Here is a 27,452-nt window from a genome sequence, read left to right as displayed (position 1 = left end):
GGACAAACATTGAAGAAAAAAATCCTACATTTTAAATACTACAAGCAACACAGAAATATTTTTTCAACCTACTTAGTTGTTTTAGTTAAAAACCTTTAGAAAGTCAAATGATGATTCTGAATAAAGAAGAAAAGCACTAAGAGTGTAGATCTCCACCAGGACCAATCCTATTGTTCACGTGCTACTAAATTGTGTGCCATCTCATGTGTATCGTGTGCTGGTATGACAATAAACTTCCATGAATCCTGTCAAACACCAGACAGTTAGTAATATGGTTTCACATAAAAATGTTGGTGAAACTGCTCATTTCTACCTAGCGATAGGTGGCTCTAACTGTAGTGCTAATCACTCACCAGCAGAAAGCCCTCATCGCACTGCTAATCAATAACTACCATCTTAGGCACTTAACATCACTAATCGCCAGTTAACAGCTATCATGCTAAATGTCAACTATCTTAAATGCAGACATGAAAACAAGACACATTGATGTCTTTCCCCATTACAAACATCATAACACAATCTAAACTTATATAAACACATTACTGTCTGAGCATATAAGATATTCAATTGTGTTACATCACAATTTATTATATTGAAATTAGCCATGTGATTAAGATGGGCACGGTCTGACCAATCACAAGTCAGTAGGAGCTGCTTTGTTCTCGTGTTTGGAGAAAGCGGAAGAGCGATTGTCAGCCTGACATTGATGTGTCTCTGAGAACTGAACACATTTTTATAACTTATAACAAAATGTGTTTATACAGTAACCTGCTCACATGAGTCACATTACAGCAGGGGTGTCAAACTCATTTTAGCTCAGGGGCCGCATGGAGGAAAATCTATTTCCACGTGGGCGGGACTGTCAGGTTTGTCACTGACAGTTTAGTTATGTTTTGAGTTTTTCCTCTTTGTCTTTATTTCCTGTCGGCGCTCTTATTTTGGTTATTTCCTACTTGTCTCCCTGAGTGCTGTGTCCCCTCAGCTGTGGCTGATTGGCACCTGGCCACACCTGGTGTCAATCAGCCAGCTGCTATTTAAACCTGCCTTCTCCTCCAGTCACTGCTGGATTATAGTCGTTCCTACCTGTCGTGTCGATGTCAGTGTAGCTGTATGCAGTAGCGGTAAGCTATATTCTGTAGCTGTTTGTAGCTTACTGTCTTTTTGTTCCTAGTCCCTGTTTGCTGGATCCCTGTTCCCTGTTTCCAGTTTGTCCTCCTAGTTCCTGGTTTGTGTTTTTTGTCTTTATTTCATGGACATTAAATTATGTTTTCCCGCTCAATGCCTGCCGCCATCTCTGCATCTTGGGGTTCGTCACCTACAACTCCTGACAGAATAATCCAGCCTAAAACAAAACCCGCAGAGATTTCTTTGGCAGAGAGACTTAACAAAGCTTTATCGCTGATGGCCGAATCAAAAAAAAGCTTTGCCTCTTTTTGTGATCCCTCCCACCCATCCCTGTCCTGTGTTGGCTTCTCGTGGGACGTCTTGGATCCGTCCCTTGAGGGGGGGGACTATGAGTAGCTGTGCAGCTGGGGAGGCACAGCTACTCCTCACCCCAGTGGGTATGCAACAGACGGCGCCATCCTCTCCGGTGGACCAGCAGACGCCACCATGCAGTCCGGTGGACCGGCAGACGCCACCATCATCTCCGGTGGGTCTGCAACCAATGGCGCCATCATCTCCGGTGGGTCTGCAACAGACGGCGCCATCCTCTCCGGTGGGCCAGCAGACACCACCATGCAGTCCGGTGGGCCAGCAGACGCCACTATCATCTCCGGTGGGTCTGCAACCAACGGCGCCATCATCTCCGGTGGGTCTGCAACCAACGGCGCCATCATCTCCGGTGGGTCTGCAACCAACGGCGCCATCATCTTCGGTGGGTCTGCAACAGAGGGCGCCACCACCCTCCTCCCCGGTGGGCCAGCAGAGGGCGCCACCACCCTCCTCCCCGGTGGGCCAGCAGAGGGCGCCACCACCCTCCTCCCCGGTGGGCCAGCAGAGGGCGCCACCACCCTCCTCCCCGGTGGGCCAGCAGAGGGCGCCACCACCCTTTCGTCGACCACGGATGTGGTCGTTCCATGGGCGACCGCCTCGCCAATTGCGGTGGCGTTCAACTCGCCGTCGCCACCTGACTCTTCCCCGCTGGTTGCGGGAACACTTGGCCTGGCGGCCCACCGCCTTGTCCTCCCTCCGCCCTCCCGTGACTTTGGACTGTTTTTTTGGGGGGGGGGGGTTCCCTAGAACGTCTGGTATCCGTTGTGGGAAGGGGGGGGCTACTGTTAAGTTTGTCACTGACAGTTTAGTTATGTTTTGAGTTTTTCCTCTTTGTCTTTATTTCCTGTCGGCGCTCTTATTTTGGTTATTTCCTACTTGTCTCCCTGAGTGCTGTGTCCCCTCAGCTGTGGCTGATTGGCACCTGGCCACACCTGGTGTCAATCAGCCAGCTGCTATTTAAACCTGCCTTCTCCTCCAGTCACTGCTGGATTATTGTCATTTCTACTTGTCGTTGTCAGTGTAGCTGGATGCGGTAGCGGTAAGCTATATTCTGTAGCTGTTTGTAGTCTGCTGTCTTTTTGTTCCTCGTCTTCCAGTTCTTGTTTCCCTGGCATCCGGTTTCCTGTTCCTAGTTCCTGGTTTGTGTTTTTTCCTTTATTTTATAAACATTAAATCTTGTTTTTCCACACAATGCCTTCCGCCTTCTCTGCATCTTGGGGTTCGGCACCTACAAACTCTGACAGGGACGGGTATAATCATGGCATGATAACTTAAAAATACGACTACGACAACTTCAGATTGTTTTCTTTATTTTACTTTGGCCAAAAATAGAACAAACACATTCTGAAAATGTAAATATCACAAATAATCATCTTGACAAAACACTTCAAGTTAGTTAAACATTTAGAGGAAAAAAATTGGCATTTTCAAAAACACCTTAAAAAACACAATGAATTTAGACTTAATCTCAGTGTTTCTATTAAACTTTAAGTCACAACCAATCTAGGATTGAACAAAAAACTAAATAAAGCATGAATAAAAACTATTCTATGTATCAACTACCTCATTTGTCATTTCCACATATTAATCCTGTGCTAACTCAACAAACCATACAAACTGAGGTAGAAACTATTCAAAAGTGTTGAGTTACTTCCTGTCTTCTAGACATAATGTGTATTGATAGAAAAATAAAAGCTGTGCAATGTGTGAACAATTTCAACAAAGCACAAATAAAAAGTTCAAAGACTGACAGTATTGCAGTAAATCACACACTGTTCACTTTCTTTACATTTGCACAGAAGACAATCATTTTCACAGAACTATATCAGTGTGCAGTGTCTCATGCTGCATTTTAATTATGTCAGCTTTGATACATGTCAACTTTGCAGTGAAAAAGGGTGTAGTGCAGGTTTCTGAGCGTGCACAAACTTGACACATGAGGCCCCAGATCCCTGGACTGAAGAAGGAGTAACCAAGCATTTGAAGCATCATCTATCTTACTGTTCAGGAAGGTTTCAGATACAGAGAAGACATGGGGTCATGAGTGGATAAGCTTATGCTCCAAATCATCCAAGTTTGTATGAATACCTCAGATATTTGTGAAAGAAGCAGTGAGGAGGTCCTGGGTAGGGTGGATGTCACCACATATGAGCAACATACCACAAACTAAACAACTAACTGGTTATTTTCCCTTGTGTGTTCTTGTGTGTTTTACTGCGTCTGTATTATGTGTGAACCTTTTACAGCACACTGAACAACTAAATGGTTTTTCACCTGTGTGTGTTCTCATGTGTTCAGTCAAACGTTTCTTAATAGAAAAGTTTTCACCACAAATTGAACAGTTAAATGGTTTTTCACCTGTGTGTGTTCTCATGTGTTTAGTCACATGTTGATTTTGAGAAAAGCTTTTGTCACAAACTGAACAATTAAATGGTTTTTCACCTGTGTGTGTTCTCATGTGTTGAGTCAAATGGCAATTTTTATAAAAGCTTTTGCCACAAACTGAACACTTCAATCTTGTTTCTCCTGTGTGTGTTCTCATGTGTTGAGTCAAGTGGACATTTTTAGAAAAGCCTTTGCCACAAACTGAACAATTAAATGGTTTTTCACCTGTGTGTGTTTTCATGTGTTGATTTAATTGCCTCTTTAAAATAAAACTTTCAGCACAAATTGAACAGCTCAAACATGTTTTACCTCTCTTCTTTGTAGAGCATTCAGAGTGTTTGTTGTCAGTGTGAGTCCTCATATCACCTTCACAGTCTTTATCTCTGCTCAAAGGTTCTTCAACCTCGTCTTCAGCCTCACTATCTGATAGTGGAGCTAAGAGGTTGTCTACTTGTGGTTTCTCTTCATCATCTTCAGTCTTCACAGAGAGAATACTCAGTGGAAACTTGGTGTCATCAGCTTCCTCTCGTCCTAGAAGACACTCTCCCTCCTGAGTGATGCAGAGTTCCTCCTCTTCCTTTTTAATGCAGGGTGGTTGTGGAGTCTCCTGCTTCAAAGTGGAGCTCCCCCCTAACTGAGGGGAAACTTCTTCTGGATTACCGATCAGCTGCTGGACGTCTGCAAGACACAAACAACAAAAACACAATTTCTTCTATGTACTGTATGTGTGTGTAGTAGGGTTGTACAGTATACTGCTACTAATAAAGCATCCTGGTACTAATCAATTGAAATCGGTACTATACCACCTTTGAAAAGTACCGGTACCGTTCTTTCATCTGAATGAAATGATGGTGACTACAGAGCCGAGGCGCATGATGTTGAGTGTGTCAAAACGCACACACAAAGTGCATACAAGCAATAACATGGTGGAGAGGAGGAAAGGCAACAAAGGACAATTCTACTGGTTAATAAAGAGGGTGCGTGAAGTGCAATATGGAGGTATTTGGGCTTCTAAACTAACAATAAAGGTGACACTTTAAACAGGGAGCCGCCGCTCTGCAAGGGTTGCTTTACACCTTTCCTGTTCGTGGGCTCCCAGACCGTGGTCGAGGAGCGCAGGGGAGACGTTCCCTCCAGGGCCCATGTTGTGTCGGGGGTAACACTGGGTCCATAAAGCTCCGCTCTTTGGTCGGAAGGACGAGGCCGTCGATTAGTTACAACTTGTTCACTTTATTTATTATTTCCACAGGGCACAACCGGACATCCACCATGCTATTAACACTCCTGCACATGCTACCACTACCTCTCCTTACTCGCCCACTCACTGACTCAGCCCACATACTGCCACTCTTAAAGGTGCACACACACACACATACACTACTCTCACAACAGCTGCTTTAAAACACGCCTCACCAGATGTGGTGATTAGTATTACCACCTTTGCTTCAGACTTAGGTCAACATTTAAATAATAAGCATTCAGATCTGCACAAGGAGTTTAAATAGTGACAGGTATAATGTAGTTGTTACACCTGTCCTGCTGCTCTCTCTTTACTCGCCCGCTCACTCACTGACGTCCCTCAGACAACACGTTGACATTCTCACAAACACACATACTACTCTCATAAGTTAACCAGCTCCCCTGCTGTGCACATGTACAAAAGCCAAAACCAGTGAAGTTGGCACGTTGTGTAAATGGTAAATAAAAAGAGAATACAATGATTTACAAATCCTTTTCAACTTATATTCTATTGAATAGACTGCAAAGACAAGATATTTCATGTCCGAACTGAGAAACTATTTTTTCTGTGCAAATAATCATAAAATCAGAATTTAATGGCAGCAACACATTGCAAAAAAGTTGTCACAGGGGCATTTTTACCAGTGTGTTGCATGGCCTTTCCTTTTAACAACACTGAGTAAAGGTTTGGGAACTGAAGAGACACATTTTTGAAGCTTTTCAGGTGGAATTCTATCCCGTTCTTGCTTGATATACAGCTTAAGTTGTTCAACAGTCCGGGGGTCTACGTTGTGGTATTTTAGGCTTCATAATGCGCCACACATTTTCAATGGGAGACAGGTCTGGACCACAGGCAGGCCAGTCTAGTAACCACACTCTTTTACTACAAAGCCACACTGTTACAACACATGGCTTGGCATTGTCTTGCTGAAATAAGCAGGGGCGTCCATGATAACGTTGCTTGGAAGGCAAAAAATGTTGCTCCAAAACCTCTATGTACCTTTCAGCATTAATGGTGCCTTCACAGATGTGTAAGTTACCCATGCCTTGGGCACTAATACACCCCCATACCATCACACATGCTGGCTATTCAACTTTGCGCCAAGAACAATCCGGATGGTTCTTTTCCTCTTTGTTCGACGTCCACAGTTTCCAAAACCAATTTGAAATGTGGACTCGTCAGACCACAGAACACTTTTACACTTTGCATCAGTCCATCCTAGATGAGCTCGGGCCCAGCGAAGCTGGCGGCGTTTCTGGGTGTTGTTGACAAATGGCTTTTGCTGTGCATAGTAGAGTTTTAACTTACACTTACACACTGTGCTTACAACTGTAGTGACTGACAGTGGTTTTCTGAAGTGTTCCTGAGCCCATGTGGTGATATCTTGTACACACTAATGTCAGTTTTTGATGCAGTACCGCCTGAAGGATCCAAGGTCACGGGCATTCAATGTCACGTGCAGTGATTTCTCCAGATTCTCTGAAACTTTTGATGATATTATAGACCTTAGATGGTGACATCCCTAAATTCTCTGCAATAGCTGGTTGAGCAATGTTGTTCTTAAACTGTTCAACAATTTGCTCACATATTTGTTCTCAAAGTGGTGACCCTCCCCCCATCCTTGTTTGTGAACAACTGAGCATTTCATGGAAGCTGCTTTTACACCCAATCATGGCACCCACCTGTTCCCAATTAGCCTGTTCAACTGTGGGATTTTTTTGCCACTTGTGCCAACTTTTTTGAAACATGTTGCAGGCATCAAATTCTAAATGAGCTAATATTTGCAAAAAATAACAAAGTTTTCCAGTTTGAAGGTTAAATATATTGTCTTTGCAGTCTATTCAATTGAATATAGATTGAAAGGGATTTGCAAATCATTGTATTCTGTTTTTATTTACCATTTACACAACGTGCCAACTTCACTGCTTTTGGGGTTTGTAGATACGTAGACGCGCACACAGCTGCTTGGCTTGATGCCAAATATTAGCACAGTTAAAACTGCCCAATTAGCAGTCAACTAATGCAAGTGAAATGACTACATTTTGTAACAAATTCCTACCATTTGTGTTTTGTCTTTAATAAATGTGTTTTACCTGCTACATGGCTTATCTGTGTACATGTATTCATAGTTTTGTTTTTAGTACTTAATTAATAATTGTATTTTTATTAAAGCACAGACCAGGAGTGGCAAACATAAATTAAGAATAACTTTATATAATGTCAGTAAAACTTTGTTCTATTCTAATCTATAATTGATTATAGCAGACTATATGTAATATGGAAAATTGTAAATTGTTCTTTGAGTGCAACAGGAGAAGCCCAATGTGTTTAATGCCTTTTAATTTATATTTTAACCTTGTAAAATTGTTCTTTGACTGTGAGTGTTTAATGTAGTGTAAGATGTTCTGTTAAAATAAAGCCAATATTGACATTTTTCGTAGTTCCTTTTATTTGTAAAAGTATCTATACATTTAGTAGCGGTACTAAATGATTGGTATGGGGACAACCCTAGTGTGTAGTGTTTCATGGCCATTCATTTAGTGCCTTGCCAGAATGATGGATCAATGTTTACATGACTTGTCATAGACTCAGAAAAGTTCAGCTAGAATCACAGAAAGTAGAAAACATCTGCTTCCATGGACATTTGGATTATTACAAACTAACAGTGGGGAAAAAAGTCAATATTGAAATACATCGTAAAACTAAAAAAGATAATATCTATCTCAAATAAGTCTGTAGTTAAGAAGTAGAGAACTTTTTTAGATATTAAATGCAAGAAATGTGATCCACTTTCTGAACAACTGCAATGATCATTTTATTTACTTTGTTTTTGACACAGTTTGTCCAATAAATATTAACTGTCATCAAGTATACATTTATACATACTTGCCAACCTTGAGACCTCCAAATTCGGGAGGTGGGGGGTGGGTGCGGGGGGCGTGGCTGGGGCGGGGGCCTGGTTAAGAGGGGAGGAGTATATTTACAGCTAGAATTCACCAAGTATTTCATATATATATATATATATATATATATATATATATATATATATATATATATATATATATATATATATATATATATATAAGAAATAATTGACTTTCAGTGAATTCTAGCTATATATATATATATATATATATATATATATATATATATATATATATATATATATATATATAAATATAAAGGAAATACTTGAATTTCAGTGTTCATTTATTTACACATAACACTCATCTACTCATTGTTGAGTTACGGGTTGAATTGTCCATCCTTGTTCTACTCTCTGTCACTATCTTTCTAACCATGCTGAACACCCTCTCTGATGATGCATTGCTGTGTGGCACGCACAAAAGTGCTTTCATCAAATGCACTAGATGGCAGTATTTTCCTGTTTAAGAGTGTCACAACATTGCTGTTTACAGCAGGCGGACTGCTTTACTGTAGACGTTCTTTATATTGTGGGAAAGCGGACTCAGGTCCGCATGGAGCTGGAGGGGGCGTGGCCTCCAGCTACGCCTGAATTTCGGGAGATTTTCGGGAGAAAATTTGTCCCGGGAGGTTTTCGGGAGAGGCGCTGAATTTCGGGAGTCTCCCGGAAAATCCGGGAGGGTTGGCAAGTATGCATTTATACAACATTAATTTTAAGTATTTTTTTTAATTTTTCAGTGACTTTGTAAAAATGGAAGTAAAACTCCATGTCACAATCAGTGTTGGGTTAGTTACTGAAAATCAGTAACTAGTTACAGTTACTAGTCACTTTACTTCAAAAGTAACTCAGTTACAAATTGACAACACTATTTTAAATAGCTGCAACATAACATACATAAGTAACAAACAGCATATTAACAACATAGCTGTAAACCAAGGAAGTACTTTAACTTTAACTTTACATAAACAAAGCCTTCCTTTTCTCTCAAGGAATTCTGAAATAAAATCATGTCCGAAGCCCAGAACACTTTACGCATTTCCCCAGTTTTAGTTTAGAGATAAAGAAAGACTGACCTGGCCCACTAGCATCCCTGTTTTTGTTTGTGAACTTTATAGTCTATACATTTAGAGTGATGTGATAATCAAACACTCTAGATGTCTAGAATAGAATAGAATAGAAAGTACTTTATTGATCCCTATGGGAAATTCAGCATGAAGCAGAATGAAAGAGTATATAAGAAAATTGACAGAGTGTGTGTACTATAATTCATAATAACATTGATTTTGATTCAATATTATGTTTTGAGCAATGAAAGTTTGAACGAAAAAGAACAGCTTTGTTCCATTAGTCAACATTGCAACTTTTTCTAAATTACATTTCACCTTTAAGCTTTTTTATTTCACTTTTGTTATGTTTTTGTTTATTTTAATAGCATTTTTAGAATGTGCCGTGGGCCTTTAAAACATTAGCTGTGGGCCGCAAATGGCCTCCAGGGCACACTTTTGACACCCCTGCTATAGATAATAAAAAATTAAATCTGATAAATCTATGGATAAAAAGCAGAGCCTGGCGACGCATGCGCGTTTATCATAACTCACTCTCTCTCTCTGTCTCTGCCCCCTCCCACACCAATGCTGCTGCGCGCACCCCCTCCCCCCACACCCAGACACACTCACAGCGCGCCTTCTCTTTGTGACGCAAGAGATTCAGAAGGACGACACTGCAGCGCTCCAATAAAACACACTCAGATCTTCTGTTTCTAGCAGATACTACATAAAAAATAACGTAAAATATTGCAGTAACGCATCATGTTGTAACGGCAACTGAGTTACTGAATATAAAAAATAACGCGTTAAGACTACTAGTTACCGCTGAAACTAACGGCATTACTATGTAACGCGTTAGTCCCAACACTGGTCAAAACATTACAATAGACTATTGTATCGTGACTCAAGTACCGTGATACATAGTTTATCATGAAGTCCTTTCCAATACCTCGTCTAGGGCTGGACAATTATGGCAAAACATAATAATCACAATTATTTTGAGGGATTTTGGAATCACTATAAATAACCAAATTATTTATTAATTTGAAAACGTAAAAACAGTATCACCAAAATAAAATTTTAAATGTAATCCAAAAGAACAACCAGATATACATTAGTAACAAATAAATAACACGTAAAATAAAAATCATAGTAACAATAAATGAAGCGATATATAGCAATATAAAAAACTAATCTAATTCAGGTTTTCTGTTTAAATTTTTCTTAATTCCGTTTCTTGAATATTCGTGTCACACCCTGGTGAAAGTTATATTTTCGAATTTGGGGCTTTGATTAATTTCAGGCACATTTTTAACATAAACTATCTGTTATTAAAACATATCATACCATACCACCACCAAAGGAGTTCAATACAACTTTTTTTAGAAAAACAAGAAAAGAACTAGAAATAAATAAACATATTTAAAGAAGCTTAGATGTTTGTAACTTAGACTTAAGACTTATTTTTATTGTCATTCAAATTTGAACTTTACAGTATAACAAAAACGCTACCAGCTATCTTATTTTACCATTAGTGTTTGAACAAAGCATACATTTTTTATTTTCTTGTTCTTTATTACCTCCAATCCTCTGTGTCGAGTTACTGAATTACATACGTGAGTCCAGCTGTACTTTATAATGTGGATCCTTTTATTAGCTCCTTCACAACCGGTATCTCGCTCTCTAGGTCACTCCCACACTGTCTCCCGCTCCGTCGCACCCCGTGACGTCATAGCCTGTCGACTCTGTAGTTCTCCCATAATACAATCACACCACATCTCCCCTTTCTAGAATCAATGGGTAGACTGCCATTGATTCAACAGACCTTGAGGATTATTCTGCCTCGTGGTTGGAAGGTCTGCTCCTATATGAGCCTGTACCAGACAATCAAACACACACACATATTTTACCCTTAGAACAATCCACTTCAACATCAATACTCAAACATCCATCCTATACTAATCCTGTACTGTCCTCACCCTAAGCCCTGCAACTGACTTGAACATTTACAGTACAATAAAACATATCCAAAACGCTCCAATTACACTTTTCTGTCTTTTCCCACATACAGTAACATTCTTTTTTTTCATTAGAGTCTCTGTAATGTCTCTAGGAAACAAAATTATAGGTCCAACCTAGTTGGTCTCACCACAGCCCTCCCAGACCTGGTTCTAGGAGTAGGAGTAGATGGAGGTTCTGGAACACACTGCTGCGATGGTTCTGCTGAAGGTTGCTCCGGAACGCCCCCCAGGAATGGCTCTGCTGCACCATGGCCACTCTGCTCCGGCAAGGATCCCATAGGGATGAGATGACGACGGTTCCGTCTGATGGTCCCATGGGGCCCTTCCACCAGATACGATCGTGGAGTGGTGTGACGTCCGATGATAGCTCCGGCTTTCTTTTGGTCCTTGATCCACACGTCCTGTCCCGGATTCAGTCTGTCAAGGTTCATTGCACGATGCCGCAGGTTGTAGCGTTGTGCATCTTTTGTCCTCTTCTCCCCTTCTCTCCGCATAACAGCTTCACTATCAGGAAGAGCAGGATTTAGCAAAGCAGGAAGGATAGGCACTGTTGTGCGGAGCCTCCTCCCCATGAGAAGCTGCGCTGGACTATACCCATTGTCGAGAGGGGTAGCCCTGTAAGCGAGCAAAGCAAGATAGGGGTCATCTGCTTTCTTTAGGAGACCTTTCACCGTCTGTACTGCACGTTCGGCTTCGGCGTTACCTTGAGGATATCTTGGGCTACTGGTAACGTGCCGGAATCCGTAAGAATGTGCAAACTCGGCGAAGCCTGCTCCAGAGAACTGGGGCCCTCCATCCGAAACGAGAAGATCCGGGATTCCGTGACGTGCATATATCGATTTTAGGTGGTGGATTACATCATTTGACCTTGTGGAGGTCAGCAAAGCAATCTCCACGTACCTTGACATGTAGTCCACTACCAGCAGGTAGGTCTTGGTACCGAGCATGAATAAATCAGCTCCTAACTTCTCCCATGGTCGGCCTGGGTATGGTGACGGCATCAGCGGCTCCCTGTGGTTCTGTCTCTCCTTACAGCATGTTCGGCAGTTGAGAACCAATTCATTCAGCTGCTGGCTCAGCCCGGGCCACCATACTGACTGCCGTGCCCGCTGTCTACACTTCACCACGCCTTGGTGTCCTTCATGCAATTTGGCGAGAACATCATTTCTCATTGTAGAAGGGATGACGAGCCTGTGTCCCTTCAGCAAGACACCATCTTGAACTGTAAGGAACGCCTGCTCTGCCCTGTACAGCCTGAGTGCTGGTTCTTTGGAACCGTGTGCTGGCCAGCCTTCAGCACACAGCTGCATCACCTGTGCACACACACTGTCTCTCTGCAGCTGCTCTCTCAGCTCCTCCAGGTAGTCAGCGCTTGCAGGTAGGTTCTCCAGTACCATGTCCACATAGATGTTGGTTTCTTCAAACAGCTCTTTGTCCGCTGCTGTCTCCTCTCTCTTAACAGGAGCTCGTGACAGCGTATCAGCTGTCCACAGGAACTTCCCTGGCACATGAGAAATAGAATAAGAATAACGCATCAGACGCATTCTGAAGCGTTGGATCCGTGGAGGTAGAGCATCCAGTGCTTGAGACCCCAGAAGACTCAGGAGAGGCTTGTGATCCGTCTCCATCTGGAAATGTTTCCCGATGAGGAAGTTGCGGAACCTCTCACAGGCCCAGGTCAGCCCCAAAGCTTCCTTCTCTACTTGGGCGTATCTCTGCTCTGTTGGCGTGAGAGACCGCGACATGTAGGCTACTGGCCTCCACTCTTCGTCCCACTTTTGTAGCAGTACGCCTCCCAACCCGTACGATGACGCGTCTGCTGAGACTTTGCACTCTCTGTTGGGATCGTACATGGCTAGCACTGGTGTAGACGTGAGTGCATCCTTTAGATCCTGGAAGGCCCTTGCCTGGTCGACGCCCCACACCCAGCAGTTCTTTTTCGACAGGAGATCTCGCAGAGGCTTGTCTCTCTCGGCCAGCTGCGGCACAAACTTCCCAAGTTGATTTATCATTCCAAGAAAACTTCTCAACTCAGTCACAGTTGTTGGCTCCTGCATCTTCCTCACAGCTTCTGTTTTGCTTGGGTCTGGGCTGATGCCACTGGTGGAGAGCACGTGGCCTAGAAAGGTCACCTCTGACTTTGACAGATCGCACTTATCGACATTCAGAGTGATGCCTGCCTTTTGGATCTTTTCTAGCGTGGCATGCAGGCGAGCATCATGCTCCTTTTGTGTTCGGCCCCACACCAGCACGTCGTCCATGTGGCAAACAACGCCCTCAAGCCCTTCTGTGACCTCCGTCACCATCCGGTTCTGAAAATGTTCGGGGGCGGATGCTATGCCAAACGGTAGCCGTCTGAAGTAATAGCGCCCGAAGGGTGTAATGAAAGTTGTCAGTTTTGATGAATCTGCAGTTAGAGGAATTTGCCAAAACCCCATGTTTGCATCCAGCTTACTAAAAATTTTGGCTCCAGCCAGCATTCCCAGTGTTTCCTCCACTGATGGCAGGATGAACTTTTCCCTACACACTGACTCGTTGAGTTTGGTGAGATCGACACATATACGTACAGCACCTGTCTTTTTGGGCACCACCACTATGCCAGCGCACCAGTCTGTTGGCTCCTCAATTCTACTTATCACCCCGAGTTGTTCCATGCGGGACAGTTCCTGCTTGACTTTGTCCATTAAAGGCAATGGAATCCTCCTTGGTGTCTTAAGTGAGAATGGTTCCGCCCCTGGACTCAGCTTGATGGCATATGGCTGCCGTACTTGTCCGAGCCCGGTGCATAATTTTGGGTAGTGCTCCTTTAATGTCTCCATAGTAACGCTGTCTAGGCGTGCTACAAGCCCCAGCCTACAGCTCACAGATCTTCCCAGCAGGGCAGTATGCACATGACGAGCGATGTACACATCCTCCCTCTCTGACTTTTCCCCTCTCCTCAGCAGCAAACTGGCGACGCCCACCACGTCGAGGGGATTTCTTCCTGGTCCCAGGAGTGGCTTTGTTGCCTTTCTGAGACTAGGTGGATCATTTCTGCATGTGTTTAGGAACACTGAGTGAGGCAAGACTGTCACATCAGCACCTGTGTCTATTTTGAATGTCACACTGCTCTCATGGATGCCAATTTTGACCATCCAAGGATCCTCATCCTCCGTGACACTGCCGAGGAAGATTTCCTCCTCATCCTCTTCAACTTCATGCACTGATTTGGACTTGCACACACGCTTGTAATGTCCCCTCCTCCCACATGCATGGCATCTCACTTCATTAGCAGGACAGTCACTTTTTGGATGGGATGGAGAGCTGCCACAATTTTGACACGATGACTGTGCGCCCTTGTCCTTGCTGTACTGAGTACTGTGTGGCTTGTACTTTGGGCTATCAGCATATTGAGGTTTATTTTTAGCAGACTTGAAGTTGCTCTTGAACACTCTATCAACAGACTTTGCATCACTTGCCTCTGATCTGGTGGTGTCCCCTCGGAGAGTAGACTGCTGCCTTTTCACCTCCTCGCTCTGTCGTGCCATTCTTATGGCTTTATCCAAGGTTAGATCCGCGTCCAACTGCATGCGTTCAGACAGCCCCTTGTCTTGCAATCCGACGACAAGTCTGTCTCTGATCAGTTCATTGTGTAGCATCCCGTAGCTACAATGCTCCGCCAGCGCATATAGTGCAGTGACAAACGAATCCACACTCTCCCCTTCTTTCTGCTTGCGCATGTTAAACTTAGCACGCTCGTAGATAACATTTTTCTTCACAACAAAGAAGCCTTGTAATCCCTCGCGCACTCCCTGGTATGTACGTCTTTGAGCGGCCGTCAGATTTAACCCACGGAGAATATCATCCGCCTCGTCCCCCATGCAATAAATCAATGTGTTCACTTGATTGTCCTCGGAGCTTGCATTTAGGTTACTTGCCAGGCGAAATCTTTCGAATCTCCTGATCCATTTGTCCCACTCTTGTGGATTGGAAAAGTCAAAGGACTCCGGTGGCTGGATGTTGAACGTAGCGCACGGTCCCACGGCAACCACCGGCGCGTTGGGTGGCCGTGCAGGCGCTGCAGCGGCTCCGTCCTCCTCGCTCATGTTGTCCTTACTTCTTTATCCCTTGACGCGTACAAACTATATTTCCACTTGGCTCACACTCCACATTAACTACAGGACTTCTGACACCATGTCGAGTTACTGAATTACATACGTGAGTCCAGCTGTACTTTATAATGTGGATCCTTTTATTAGCTCCTTCACAACCGGTATCTCGCTCTCTAGGTCACTCCCACACTGTCTCCCGCTCCGTCGCACCCCGTGACGTCATAGCCTGTCGACTCTGTAGTTCTCCCATAATACAATCACACCACACTCTGCACGTTGATGTAGACATGTGGTCCAGTCTTCTCTTCACATCTCTTACTCTTCCCCAACATCTCTTCTTTCACATCATTCTTTTCTTTACACAAGCGCTTGTTTTGCTCTTCCACTTTCTTCATTTGACTTTTGCATTCTTTCATCTCCTCTGATGTGAACTCCACTGCCTTCTTCAAGCTAACAATCATGGCGGTCCTTTGTTTACATTCTTCAACAAGGTCGGCTCATTTACACTTTAAGGGCTTGAAATAGCTTTCAAATGACAAAACTTCAAGTCACTCACCTTCATCTTTCGTCTTTATCTCCGTTGGTGATTTGCTGGAAGTTGATTCTCTTTCATGTTCTCTTTTAGCGGACGTCGCCATCTTAGCATAGCAGTAGTCGTCCATCTTCTATCACGTCTTCAATCTTCACTTCACATATCGCTCCAAACTCAATGCACGTTTCGTGGCTTTGGAAAATACCAATTGAGATATTTGTTGCTATATTTGCTGTGAATCATATGACTTTAAGATCGTGAATTCGAAGAATCTCCGAACAACCATAGCATGCGGTCTTCCTTTTTTTTTTTTTTTTTTTGCTTGGCTTCAAGTACATTTGCGCATGCGCTAGAATTCAGCAACTTCCGTTTCCTACTCCATAGCAGTTTTTCAAAATAAAGGCATTTTTATCTTGTTTTAAAACAACGGTTAGCAAAAGTATCTAACATCAAATAATGGACAACTACTGTTTGAAAATAAATAAATATATATATACAAGCACATGCACAGACTTTTTCCATACTTGTTCAAACCAGAAAAAGGGCAAACATCAAGGAAAAAATCATACATTTTAAATGCTACAAGAAACACAGAAATATGTTTCAACATACTTAGTTGTTTTAGTTAAAAAGCTTTAGAAAGTCAAATGATTACTCTGAATAAAGAAGAAAAGCACTAAGAGTGTAGATCTCCACCAGGACCAATCCTATTGTTCACGTGCTACTAAATTGTGTGCCATCTCATGTGTATCGTGTGCTGGTATGACAATAAACTTCCATGAATCCTGTCAAACACCAGACAGTTAGTAATATGGTTTCACATAAAAATGTTGGTGAAACTGCTCATTTCTACCTAGCGATAGGTGGCTCTAACTGTAGTGCTAATCACTCACCAGCAGAAAGCCCTCATCACACTGCTAATCAATAACTACCATCTTAGGCACTTAACATCACTAATCGCCAGTTAACAGCTATCATGCTAAATGTCAACTATCTTAAATGCAAACATGAAAACAAGACACATTAACGTCTTTCCCCATTACAAACATCATAACACAATCTAAACTTATATAAACACATTACTGTCTGAGCATATAAGATATTCAATTGTGTTACATCACAATTTATTATATTGAAATTAGCCATGTGATTAAGATGGGCACGGTCTGACCAATCACAAGTCAGTAGGAGCTGCTTTGTTCTCGTGTTTGGAGAAAGAGGAAGAGTGATTGTCAGCCTGACATTGATGTGTCTCTGAGAACTGAACACATTTTTATAACTTATAACAAAATGTGTTTATACAGTAACCTGCTCACATGAGTCACATTACAGCAGGGGTGTCACACTCATTTTAGCTCAGGGGCCGCATGGAGGAAAATCTATTTCCACGTGGGCGGGACGGATAAAATCATGGCATGATAACTTAAAAATACGACTACGACAACTTCAGATTGTTTTCTTTATTTTACTTTGGCCAAAAACAGAACAAACACATTCTGAAAATGTACATATCACAAATAATCATCTTGACAAAACACTTCAAGTTAGTTAAGCATTTAGAGGGAAAAAAATGGCGCATTTTTAAAAACACCTTAAAAAACACAATGAATTTAGACTTAATCTCAGTGTTTCTATTAAACTTTAAGTCACAACCCATCTAGGATTGAACAAAAAACTAAATAAAGCATGAATAAAAACTATTCTATGTATCAACTACCTCATTTTTCATTTCCACATATTAATCCTGTGCTAACTCAACAAACCATACAAACTGAGGTAGAAACTATTCAAGAGTGTTGAGTTACTTCCTGTCTTCTAGACATAATGTGTATTGATAGAAAAATAAAAGCTGTGCAATGTGTGAACAATTTCAACAAAGCACAAATAAAAAGTTCAAAGACTGACAGTATTGCAGTAAATCACACACTGTTCACTTTCTTTACATTTGCACAGAAGACAATCATTTTCACAGAACTATATCAGTGTGCAGTGTCTCATGCTGCATTTTAATTATGTCAGTTTTGATACATGTCAACTTTGCAGTGAAAAAGGGTGTAGTGCAGGTTTTTGAGCGTGCACAAACTTGACACATGAGGCCCCAGGTCCCTGGACTGAAGAAGGAGTAACCAAGCACTTGAAGCATCATCTATCTTACTGTTCAGGAAGGTTTCAGATACAGAGAAGACATGGGTTCATTAGTGGATAAGATTATGCTCCAAATCATCCAAGTTTGTATGAATACCTCAGATATTTGTGAAAGAAGCAGTGAGGAGGTCCTGGGTAGGGTGGATGTCACCACATATGAGCAACATACCACAAACTAAACAGCTATTTGGTTATTTTCCCTTGTGTGTTCTTGTGTGTTTTACTGCGTCTGCTTTATGTGTGAACCTTTTACAGCACACTGAACAACTAAATGGTTTTTCACCTGTGTGTGTTCTCATGTGTTCAGTCAAACGGTTCTTGATAGAAAAGTTTTCACCACAAATTGAACAGTTAAATGGTTTTTCACCTGTGTGTGTTCTTGTGTGTTCTACTGCGTCTGCATTATGTGTGAACCTTTTACAGCACACTGAACAACTAAATGGTTTTTCACCTGTGTGTGTTCTCATGTGTTCAGTCAAACGGTTCTTGATAGAAAAGTTTTCACCACAAATTGAACAGTTAAATGGTTTTTCACCTGTGTGTGTTCTCATGTGTTTAGTCAATATGCTCTTACTAGAAAAGCTTTTGTCACAAACTGAACAAATAAATGTTTTTTCACCTGTGTGTGTTCTCATGTGTTGAGTCAAAGAGCCACTTTGAGAAAAGCTTTTGTCACAAACTGAACAATTAAATGGTTTTTCACCAGTGTGTGTTCTCAAGTGTTGAGTCAAATGGTTATTTTTATAAAAGCTTTTGCCACAAGCTGAACATTTCCATTTTTTTTCTCCTGTGTGTGTTCTCATGTGTTGAGTCAAGCGGATCTTTGTAGAAAAGCTTTTGCCACAAACTGAACAATTAAATGGTTTTTCACCTGTGTGTGTTTTCATGTGTTGATTTAATTGGCCCTTTAAAATAAAACGTTCAGCACAAATTGAGCAGCTCAAACATATTTTACTTATTTTCTTTGTAGAGCATTCAGAGTGTTTGTTGTCAGTGTGAGTCCTCATATCACCTTCACAGTCTTTATCTCTGCTCAAAGGTTCTTCAACCTCGTCTTCAGCCTCACTATCTGATAGTGGAACTAAGAGGTTGTCTACTTGTGGTTTCTCTTCATCATCTTCAGTCTTCACAGAGAGAATACTCAGTGGAAACTTGGTGCAATCAGCTTCCTCTCGTCCTAGAAGACACTCTCCCTCCTGAGTGATGCAGAGTTCCTCCTCTTCCTTTTTAATGCAGGGTGGTTGTGGAGTCTCCTGCTTCAAAGTGGAGCTCCCCCCTAACTGAGGGGAAACTTCTTCTGGATTACCGATCAGCTGCTGGACGTCTGCAAGACACAAACAACAAAATCACACTTTCTTCTATGTACTGTATGTGTGTGTAGTAGGGTTGTACAGTATACTGCTACTAATAAAGTATCCTGGTACTAATCAATTGAAATCAGTACTATACCACCTTTGAAAAGTACCGGTACCGTTCTTTCATCTGAATGAAATGATGGTGACTACAGAGCCGAGGCGCATGATGTTGAGTGTGTCAAAACGCACACACAAAGTGCATACAAGCAATAACATGGTGGAGAGGAAGAAAGGCAACAAAGGACAATTCTACTGGTTAATAAAGAGGGTGCGTGAAGTGCAATATGGAGGTATTTGGGCTTCTAAACTAACAATAAAGGTGACACTTTAAACAGGGAGTCGCCGCTCTGCAAGGGTTGCTTTACACCTTTCCTGTTTGTGGGCTCCCAGACCGTGGTCGAGGAGCGCAGGGGAGACGTTCCCTCCAGGGCCCATGTTTTGTCGGGGGTAACACTGGGTCCATAAAGCTCCGCTCTTTGGTCGGAAGGACGAGGCCGTCGATTAGTTACAACTTGGTCACCAGGGCTGCAACAACTAATCGATTAAAATCGATTACAATAATAGTTGGCAATTAATTTAGTCATGGATTCGTTGGATCTATGCTATGCGCATGCGCTGCGGCTACGTCTCATGAGGTGGCAGTAAGTCAGCCAATGATGTGTCATGTGACGCTCACGTGACCACGCAGTCTCCTTTAAAGTTAAAGTACCAATGATTCTCACACACACACACACACACTAGGTGTGGCAAAATTATTCTCTGCATTTGACCCATCACCCTTGATAACCCCCCTTTGGAGGTGAGGGGAGCAGTGAGCAGCAGCGGCCGCGCACGGGAATTATTTTTGGTGATTTTAACCCCCAATTCCAACCCTTGACATACCTGCCAACTTTTGAAATCAGAAAAACCTAGTAGCCAGGGTCCAGGGACGCAAAATGATTATTAGCATTCAGACAGGTTAAAATGTTGCTAAAACCATCACTGTTTGGGCGACGAAAAACGTTGAAAGTTTTCCACTTGTATCGCTAGCAACGGCATTAGACTTGTGTTTTTTTGTCCCAACGTGGTCTTTTACATCGCTAATTCCTCCGTGTCCGATCGAAAAATCTTGTCTGCACAAAGTGCAATTCGCGTAGTTTTCACCCTTTTTGGAACGGATCATTATTCCCGGATAGGCTTTTGAATATTCTTCACGGAATGACTGCAGTTTTCTTTTCGGTTTAAGACTCGTTTGCGATTTTTCTCCGGCTGATTCCATGATCGTTCGCTCGTTTGGAAACAATGGCAACTGTATGGCGTCACATTAGTGCTAAAAATCTGAGCGCATAAAAACTGTTATCGCGCGCTGATTCTCCACTTCGTGCGCGACACCATTTTGCGCGCGCGTGGGGCCTTTCTGCGCGCGCAGTGCCTTTTAGCGCGCGCGCGATGCCTTTCTGCGCGCGCGCGACGCCTTTCTGCGCGCGCGCGACGCCTTTCTGCGCGCGCGCGACGCCTTTCTGCGCGCGCGCGACGCCTTTCTGCGCGCGCGCGACGCCTTTCTGCGCGCTCTCTGTGTACTCCTGGCATCTCTCCTCGCGCTGTCATGTTTCTTTTTGGCACTTTGGGGGCGGGTATGCTTAGACAGCCCCTTCTTTCTGATTGGCTGTGAGCATTTTTCATATGACCAATCATTCTCCAGCGTAGCAACGTTGTAGCCATCTTACTTCGGACATCTAGCCTCAATCATTACATTGATGTCAATGGTACATGTACTAATTACATTACCATAACTTATTATTTCCACAGGGCACAACCGGACATCCACCATGCTATTAACACTCCTGCACATGCTACCACTACCTCTCTTTACTCGCCCACTCAGCCCACATACTGCCACTCTTAAAGGTGCACACACACATACACTACTCTCACAACAGCTGCTTTAAAACACGCCTCGCCAAATGTGCTGATTAGTATTACCACCTTTGCTTCAGACTTAGGTCAACGTTTAAATAATAAGCATTCAGATCTGCACAAGGAGTTTAAATAGTGACAGGTATAATGTAGTTGTTACACCTGTCCTGCTCGCTCACTCACTGACGTCACTCAGACAACACGTTGACATTCTCACAAACACACATACTACCTTCATAAGTTAACCAGCTCCCCTGCTGTGCACATGTAGATACGTAGAACTTGATGCCAAATATTAGCGCAGTTAAAACTGCCCAATTAGCAGTCAACTAATGCAAGTGAAATGACTACATTTTGTAACAAATTCCTACCATTTGTGTTTTGTCTTTAATAAATGTGTTTTACCTGCTACATGGCTTATCTGTGTACATTTATCCTTTGTTTGGTTTTTAGTACTTAATTAATAATTGTATTTTTCTTAAAGCACAGACCAGGAGTCAATCAATCAATGTTTACTTATATAGCCCTAAATCACGAGTGTCTCAAAGGGCTGCACAAGCCACACTGACATCCTGTGGCAACCATAAATCATGAATAATTTAATATAATGTCAGTAAAACTTTATGTTCTAATCTAATCCTTGACTATAGCAGTCTATATGTAATATGGAAAATTGCAACAAGAGAAGTTTAATGCGTTTTAATTTATATTTCAACCTTGTAAAATTGTTCTTTGACTTTCAGTGTTTAATGTAGTGTTGTTGCGTTTGTAACGCGAAAGCAAGACAACTTGAAGTATCTTTTGACACACAAAAAACGTGTTTGCGGTTTACTTGATCAAAGACAAGAATGAGTGACTCCTGTAAATCTCCTGACCGTCACTTAAAGGGGCCGCTCCGAATTACTAACTCTTAACTGCATATATGAATGCTAAACAAGAACAACATTGTTATGTGCACAATCGAACAATGACAGTGAATAATGATGACAAAGTCATGTAAACACTTGTGGTGAATTATGTCCTTAAAGGGGAACATTATCACAATTTCAGAATGGTTAAAACCATTAAAAATCAGTTCCCAGTGGCTTATTATATTTTTCGAAGTTTTTTTCAAAATTTTACCCATCACACAATATCCCTAAAAAAAGCTTCAAAGTGCCTGATTTTAACCATCGTTATATACACCCGTCCATTTTCCTGTGACGTCACATAGTGATGCCAACACAAACAAACATGGCGGAAAGAACAGCAAGCTATAGCGACATTAGCTCGGATTCAGACTCGGATTTCAGCGGCTTAAGCGATTCAACAGATTATTCATGTATTGAAATGGATGGTTGTAGTGTGGAGGCAGGTAGCGAAAACGTAATTGAAGAAGAAACTGAAGCTATGGAGCCATATCGGTTTGAACCGTATGCAAGCGAAAACGACGAAAACGACACGAGAGCCAGCGACACGGGAGAAAGCGAGGACGAATTCGGCGATCGCCTTCTAACCAACGATTGGTATGTGTTTGTTTGGCATTAAAGGAAACTAACAACTATGAACTAGGTTTACAGCATATGAAATACATTTGGCAACAACATGCACTTTGAGAGTGCAGACAGCCCAATTTTCATCAATTAATATAGTCTGTAGACATACCCTCATCCGCGCTCTTTTCCTGAAAGCTGATCTGTCCAGTTTTGGAGTTGATGTCAGCAGGCCAGGGAAGCTAGGGTCGATATTCTTCTCTTGATCATCTTCGGTGGCATAAGGGACGGTGTGAGCCAAGACATCCAGGGGGTTTAGCTCGCTCGTCTGCGGGAACAAACTGCCGCCATTGCTTGCCGCGCTACCGAGGTCCTTTGTCCCTGAATTGCTCACACACTCCGGCAGATTCAATGGGGGTCTTGCGGCAGATTTCTTTGACTTTATGGTTGGAAATGCATCTGCTTTGAGTGTCGCAGGATATCCACACATTCTTGCCATCTCTGTCGTAGCATAGCTTTCGTCGGTAAAGTGTGCGGAACAAAGGTCCAATTTCTTGCCACTTTCGCATCTTTGGGCCACTGGTGCAACTTGAATCCGTCCCTGTTCGTGTTGTTACACCCTCCGACAACACACCGACGAGGCATGATGTCTCCAAGGTACGGAAAACAGTCAAAAAAAACCGGAAAATAACAGAGCTGATTTGACTCGGTGTTTGAGAAAATGGCGGATTGCTTCCCGATGTGACGTCATCGCTCCGAGAGCGAATATTAGAAAGGCGTTTAATTCGCCAAAATTCACCCATTTAGAGTTCGGAAATCGGTTAAAAAAAATATATGGTCTTTTTTCTGCAACATCAAGGTATATATTGACGCTTACATAGGTCTGGTGATAATGTTCCACTTTAAAGCAACCGCTACAGTGTAAGATTTTCTGTTTAAAATAAAGCCAATATTGACATTTTTCGTAGTTCCTTTTATTTGTAAAAGTATCTATACATTTAGTACCGGTACTAAATTATTGGTATGGGGACAACCCTAGTGTGTAGTGTTTCATGGCCATTCATTTAGTGCCTTGCCAGAATGATGGATCAATGTTTACATGACTTGTCATAGACTCAGAAAAGGTCAGCTAGAATCACAGGAAGTAGAAAACATCTGCTTCCATGGACATTAGGATACTAAAAGATAATATCTATTTCAAAGAAGTCTGTAGATAAGAAGTAGAGGACGTTTTTTTTATATTAAATGCAAGAAATTTGATCCACTTTCTGTACAATTGCAATGATCATTTTATTTACTTTGTTTTCCACACAATTTGTGCAATAAATTATAACTGGCATCTAGTGTACAACATTTATTTTAAGCCGTTTTGTTTTTACATTTTTCAGTGACTTTGTAAAAATGTCAGTAAAACTCCATGTCACAATATTACAATAGACTATTGTATCGTGACTCAAGTACCGTGATACATAGTTTATCATGAAGTCCTTTCCAATACCTCGTCTAGGGCTGGACAATTATGGCAAAACATAATAATCACAATTATTTTGGGTGATTTTGGAATCACGATAAATAACACAATTATTTATTAATTTGAAAACGTAAAATCAGTACTACCAAAACTATATTTTAAATACAACTGTTTTTTCCCAGCCCTTGATTAGCAGTCTATTTTCTCTCTTTGTAGCGTTTGATGGACGCTACATGGGTTGAAAAATAACTAAGTTAACGCCACGCTACTGGGAACTGTAGTTAAGCTACATAGCGTCGCTACTTGTTGTGCACTACTGCCCATCACTCATTCTAACTCCTAAATAAACGCTAGCAAAAGTCAGCTAACAATGCAGGTAATGGGGATGCACTCTATTTCACCTATTAAAAAACTAAGCAACTTTTTATATACACACTGTAAGTATATATGTACTGTAATAACAGGCACATTCATAATAACATGTAATATTTACGTCTTTTCATCATTTGTTATCATTTTGAGCAAACGGTGGCGCATTATTTACACAGACGCATCACAACGTTCGCTATTTCCTTCAACACCACCACCAACTGTTACTAATAAAGGCAGACTTCATGAGTGCCATCAAAGAAGACTTTGGGACAAATTATGATCCAGAACCTTGTATTTTTGAGCCTGAATATAAGGAGGATGAGCTACAAGTTTTAGAAGCTGTGTGATAAGCCATACTTGCCAACCCTCCCGGATTTTCCGGGAGACTCCCGAAATTCAGCGCCTCTCCCGAAAACCTCCCGCCCGGGACAAATTTCCCCCCGAAAATCTCATGAAATTCAGGCGGACTCAGGTCCATGAAGACCTGAGTCGGCTAACCCACAATATAAACAGCATACCTGCCTAATCACGTTATAACTGTAGAATGATGGAGGGCGAGTTCTTGGTTTCTTATGTGGATTTAGTGTTAGGCAGTTTCATTAACGTCCTCCCAGTGCGGCAACAACACACAACAAAAGCAGTCACGTTTTTCTATACCGTAAAGCAGTTCATCTGCCGTAAACAGCAATGTTGTGACACTCTTAAACAGGACAATACTGCCATCTAGTGCATTTGATAAAAGCACTTTTGTGCGTGCCACACAGCAATGCATCATCAGAGAGGGTGTTCAGCATGGTTCAAAAAATAGTGACAGAGAATAGAACAAGGATGGACAATTCAACCCTTAACTCAACAATGAGTAGATGAGTGTTATGTGTGTGTATATGTGTAAATAAATGAACACTGAAATTCAAGTATTTGTTTTATATATATATATATATATATATATATATATATATATATATATATATATATATATAATAAAAAATAAAATTATATATATATATATATATATATATATATATATATGAAATACTTGACTTGGTGAATTCTAGCTGTAAATATACTCCTCCCCTTTTAGCCACGCCCCAACCACGCCCCGTCCCACCCCGTAATATAAAAATCAAGATAAATAATAGACCATGTATATGTACATACATTAGTTATTACACTTTACCCCGCGCCCCTCCCCCTCGCGTCGCTGCTGCTCAGCCTTGCCCTGCACTGACTTTCTTTCTGTCTCCTCTACTCTCATAACTTGATGTGTTGAGATAATGTGTGTGTTTGTTTTCATGTGGCTTGAGTCAACATTAGCCGTTAGCTTGGAGAATGAATGGAGAGCGGATGCCAATGGCATGAAACATATCCCCGCGACGGGAGGAGAATCACCCGCGGCATTGGGGCAAGCAGAGCAGAGAGCGAGAGCGTTGTCGTTCACTGAGTGATTCATGTCGTTAATCCGAGGTGAACGAATCGTTCGCTCAGTCCCTCCCCCCGCCCCCATGATGAGTAGCTGGCCGCGTCGTTCGCCAACGTCGAGGGTTCAGTGAGTCACAGAATGCGCCAGTTCCACTCATACCGGCATGGTCGCGGCGGATCTCAACTGAACTGAGAAAGGAACGAATCACTTCATGAAGTGATTCGGTTCAGTACGTTCACTCAAAAGATTCGTTCGTTCGAACGAATCGTTCGCGAACGACACAACATTAACCCCCCTCCCCCCACCTCCCGAAATCGGAGGTCTCAAGGTTGGCAAGTATGGTGATAAGCAGATCAAGCAATTAGCACTATTGCTAGGTGCTAAACAAAAAGTACAAAGTATATACCATCCAATCTCTTTTAATATGACTTTTTATTTAAATGAAGGCCGTTTTTCCGGTGCAGGATACTACTGCGGTAACTTCTGACAAACATTTCCGCCATTTTTGATCGAGGTAAAAATGCTAACAGGTTCTTTGTTTACATTGTTCAACAAAGTCGGCTAATTTCTATTTTTAGGGCTTGGAATTCAAATAGCTTTCAAATGAGGGAACGCAACACACTCACCTTCATCTTCGCTTTTCAGATTGTTCTCCGTTGGTGGCGCTGATTCTCTTTCATCTTCTCTTTTAGCGGACGTCGCCATCTTAGCATAGCAGTAGTCGTCCATCTTCTATCACGTCTTCAATCTTCACTTCAGACAACACGCCGTCGCTCCACACTCAAAGTCCGTTTGGTGGGCTTAAGAAAAGGTGAATAGTTGAGGTATTTGATGCTATTTTTGAATCTATAAGATCGTAAATGTGAAACTTCTCCGGAAAGCCACGCCGCTTAGTCCGCCATCTTGGACTTCCCGCTTTACCACTGTTCCATGTGTTTGCGCATGCGCCAGAAGTGTGCAACTTCCGATCCACAACTGCACTTTAAAAAATAAAATACCTTTTAAATAACTAGCGGCCCTTTTCATCTTTTCTTACATTTCTGGCTCATAATTGAAGTGCTCCTTATCGCGAAAACATTTTTGATATCAAAATATTTTGGAGATAGAAATTAAACAAAAATCGACAATGTTGTATTCTGTCTTTTAGTGGGTTCAAGCAAACGGCAAGTTGTTTGACAAAGTAAGTCTTGTGAAAGTGTGAAACTCACACTACCCCAGTATACATTTTCAACATTATAGCATTTCAGCCTTTTGACGTTTTTTCCTCTTGACTTTTATCAGTAATATCCTCATTGAAGGATGACTTGTACTCGACCTCGGACCAACTGCACTCAGTGAGGAAACAAACACGCTCACATAAATATTGCTCTTATTGCAAGCATAGACAGCAGAACACTTCTATTTTCACTTTTGTACACTGACTTTAGTTATCTGCTGCACTGACAAGATGCCTGCTCGGTGCGTGTTGGCGACTGGAGCCAAACTGCTGTGTCAAAACTGGCGTGTGACGTCACCATTGACCTCTTTGTCTTACACACACCCGGGAACATGAAAACAAAATAATGGGCTCTGTTGGCCACTTACTT

At 42.1% G+C, this 27,452-nt stretch overlaps 2 protein-coding genes across 2 annotated transcripts; both read right to left on the bottom strand.

Moving 5' to 3' along the window:
- Positions 1 to 3,480: 3,480 nt before the first annotated feature.
- LOC133619237 (uncharacterized) lies at positions 3,481 to 16,022 on the bottom strand. The gene is made up of 2 exons (XM_072915456.1): positions 15,760 to 16,022; positions 3,481 to 4,557 (listed from the first exon to the last, which is right to left on the bottom strand). Exons 1-2 carry the CDS (start codon positions 15,863 to 15,865, stop codon positions 3,677 to 3,679), a joined length of 987 nt encoding a protein of 328 aa, XP_072771557.1. The 5' UTR covers positions 15,866 to 16,022; the 3' UTR covers positions 3,481 to 3,676.
- Positions 16,023 to 17,734: 1,712 nt separating this feature from the next.
- Positions 17,735 to 26,571, bottom strand: LOC140679659 (uncharacterized). Its single transcript, XM_072915507.1, has 2 exons — positions 26,493 to 26,571; positions 17,735 to 19,204 (listed from the first exon to the last, which is right to left on the bottom strand). The coding sequence occupies exons 1-2, from the start codon at positions 26,569 to 26,571 to the stop codon at positions 18,072 to 18,074; spliced, it is 1,212 nt and encodes a 403-aa protein (XP_072771608.1). The 3' UTR covers positions 17,735 to 18,071.
- Positions 26,572 to 27,452: the final 881 nt, after the last annotated feature.

The sequence above is a fragment of the Nerophis lumbriciformis genome, linkage group LG20 (genome assembly GCF_033978685.3).
Source record: "Nerophis lumbriciformis linkage group LG20, RoL_Nlum_v2.1, whole genome shotgun sequence".
NCBI classification, from domain to species: domain Eukaryota; kingdom Metazoa; phylum Chordata; class Actinopteri; order Syngnathiformes; family Syngnathidae; genus Nerophis; species Nerophis lumbriciformis.
This window is presented reverse-complemented; position numbering and strand designations above follow the sequence as displayed.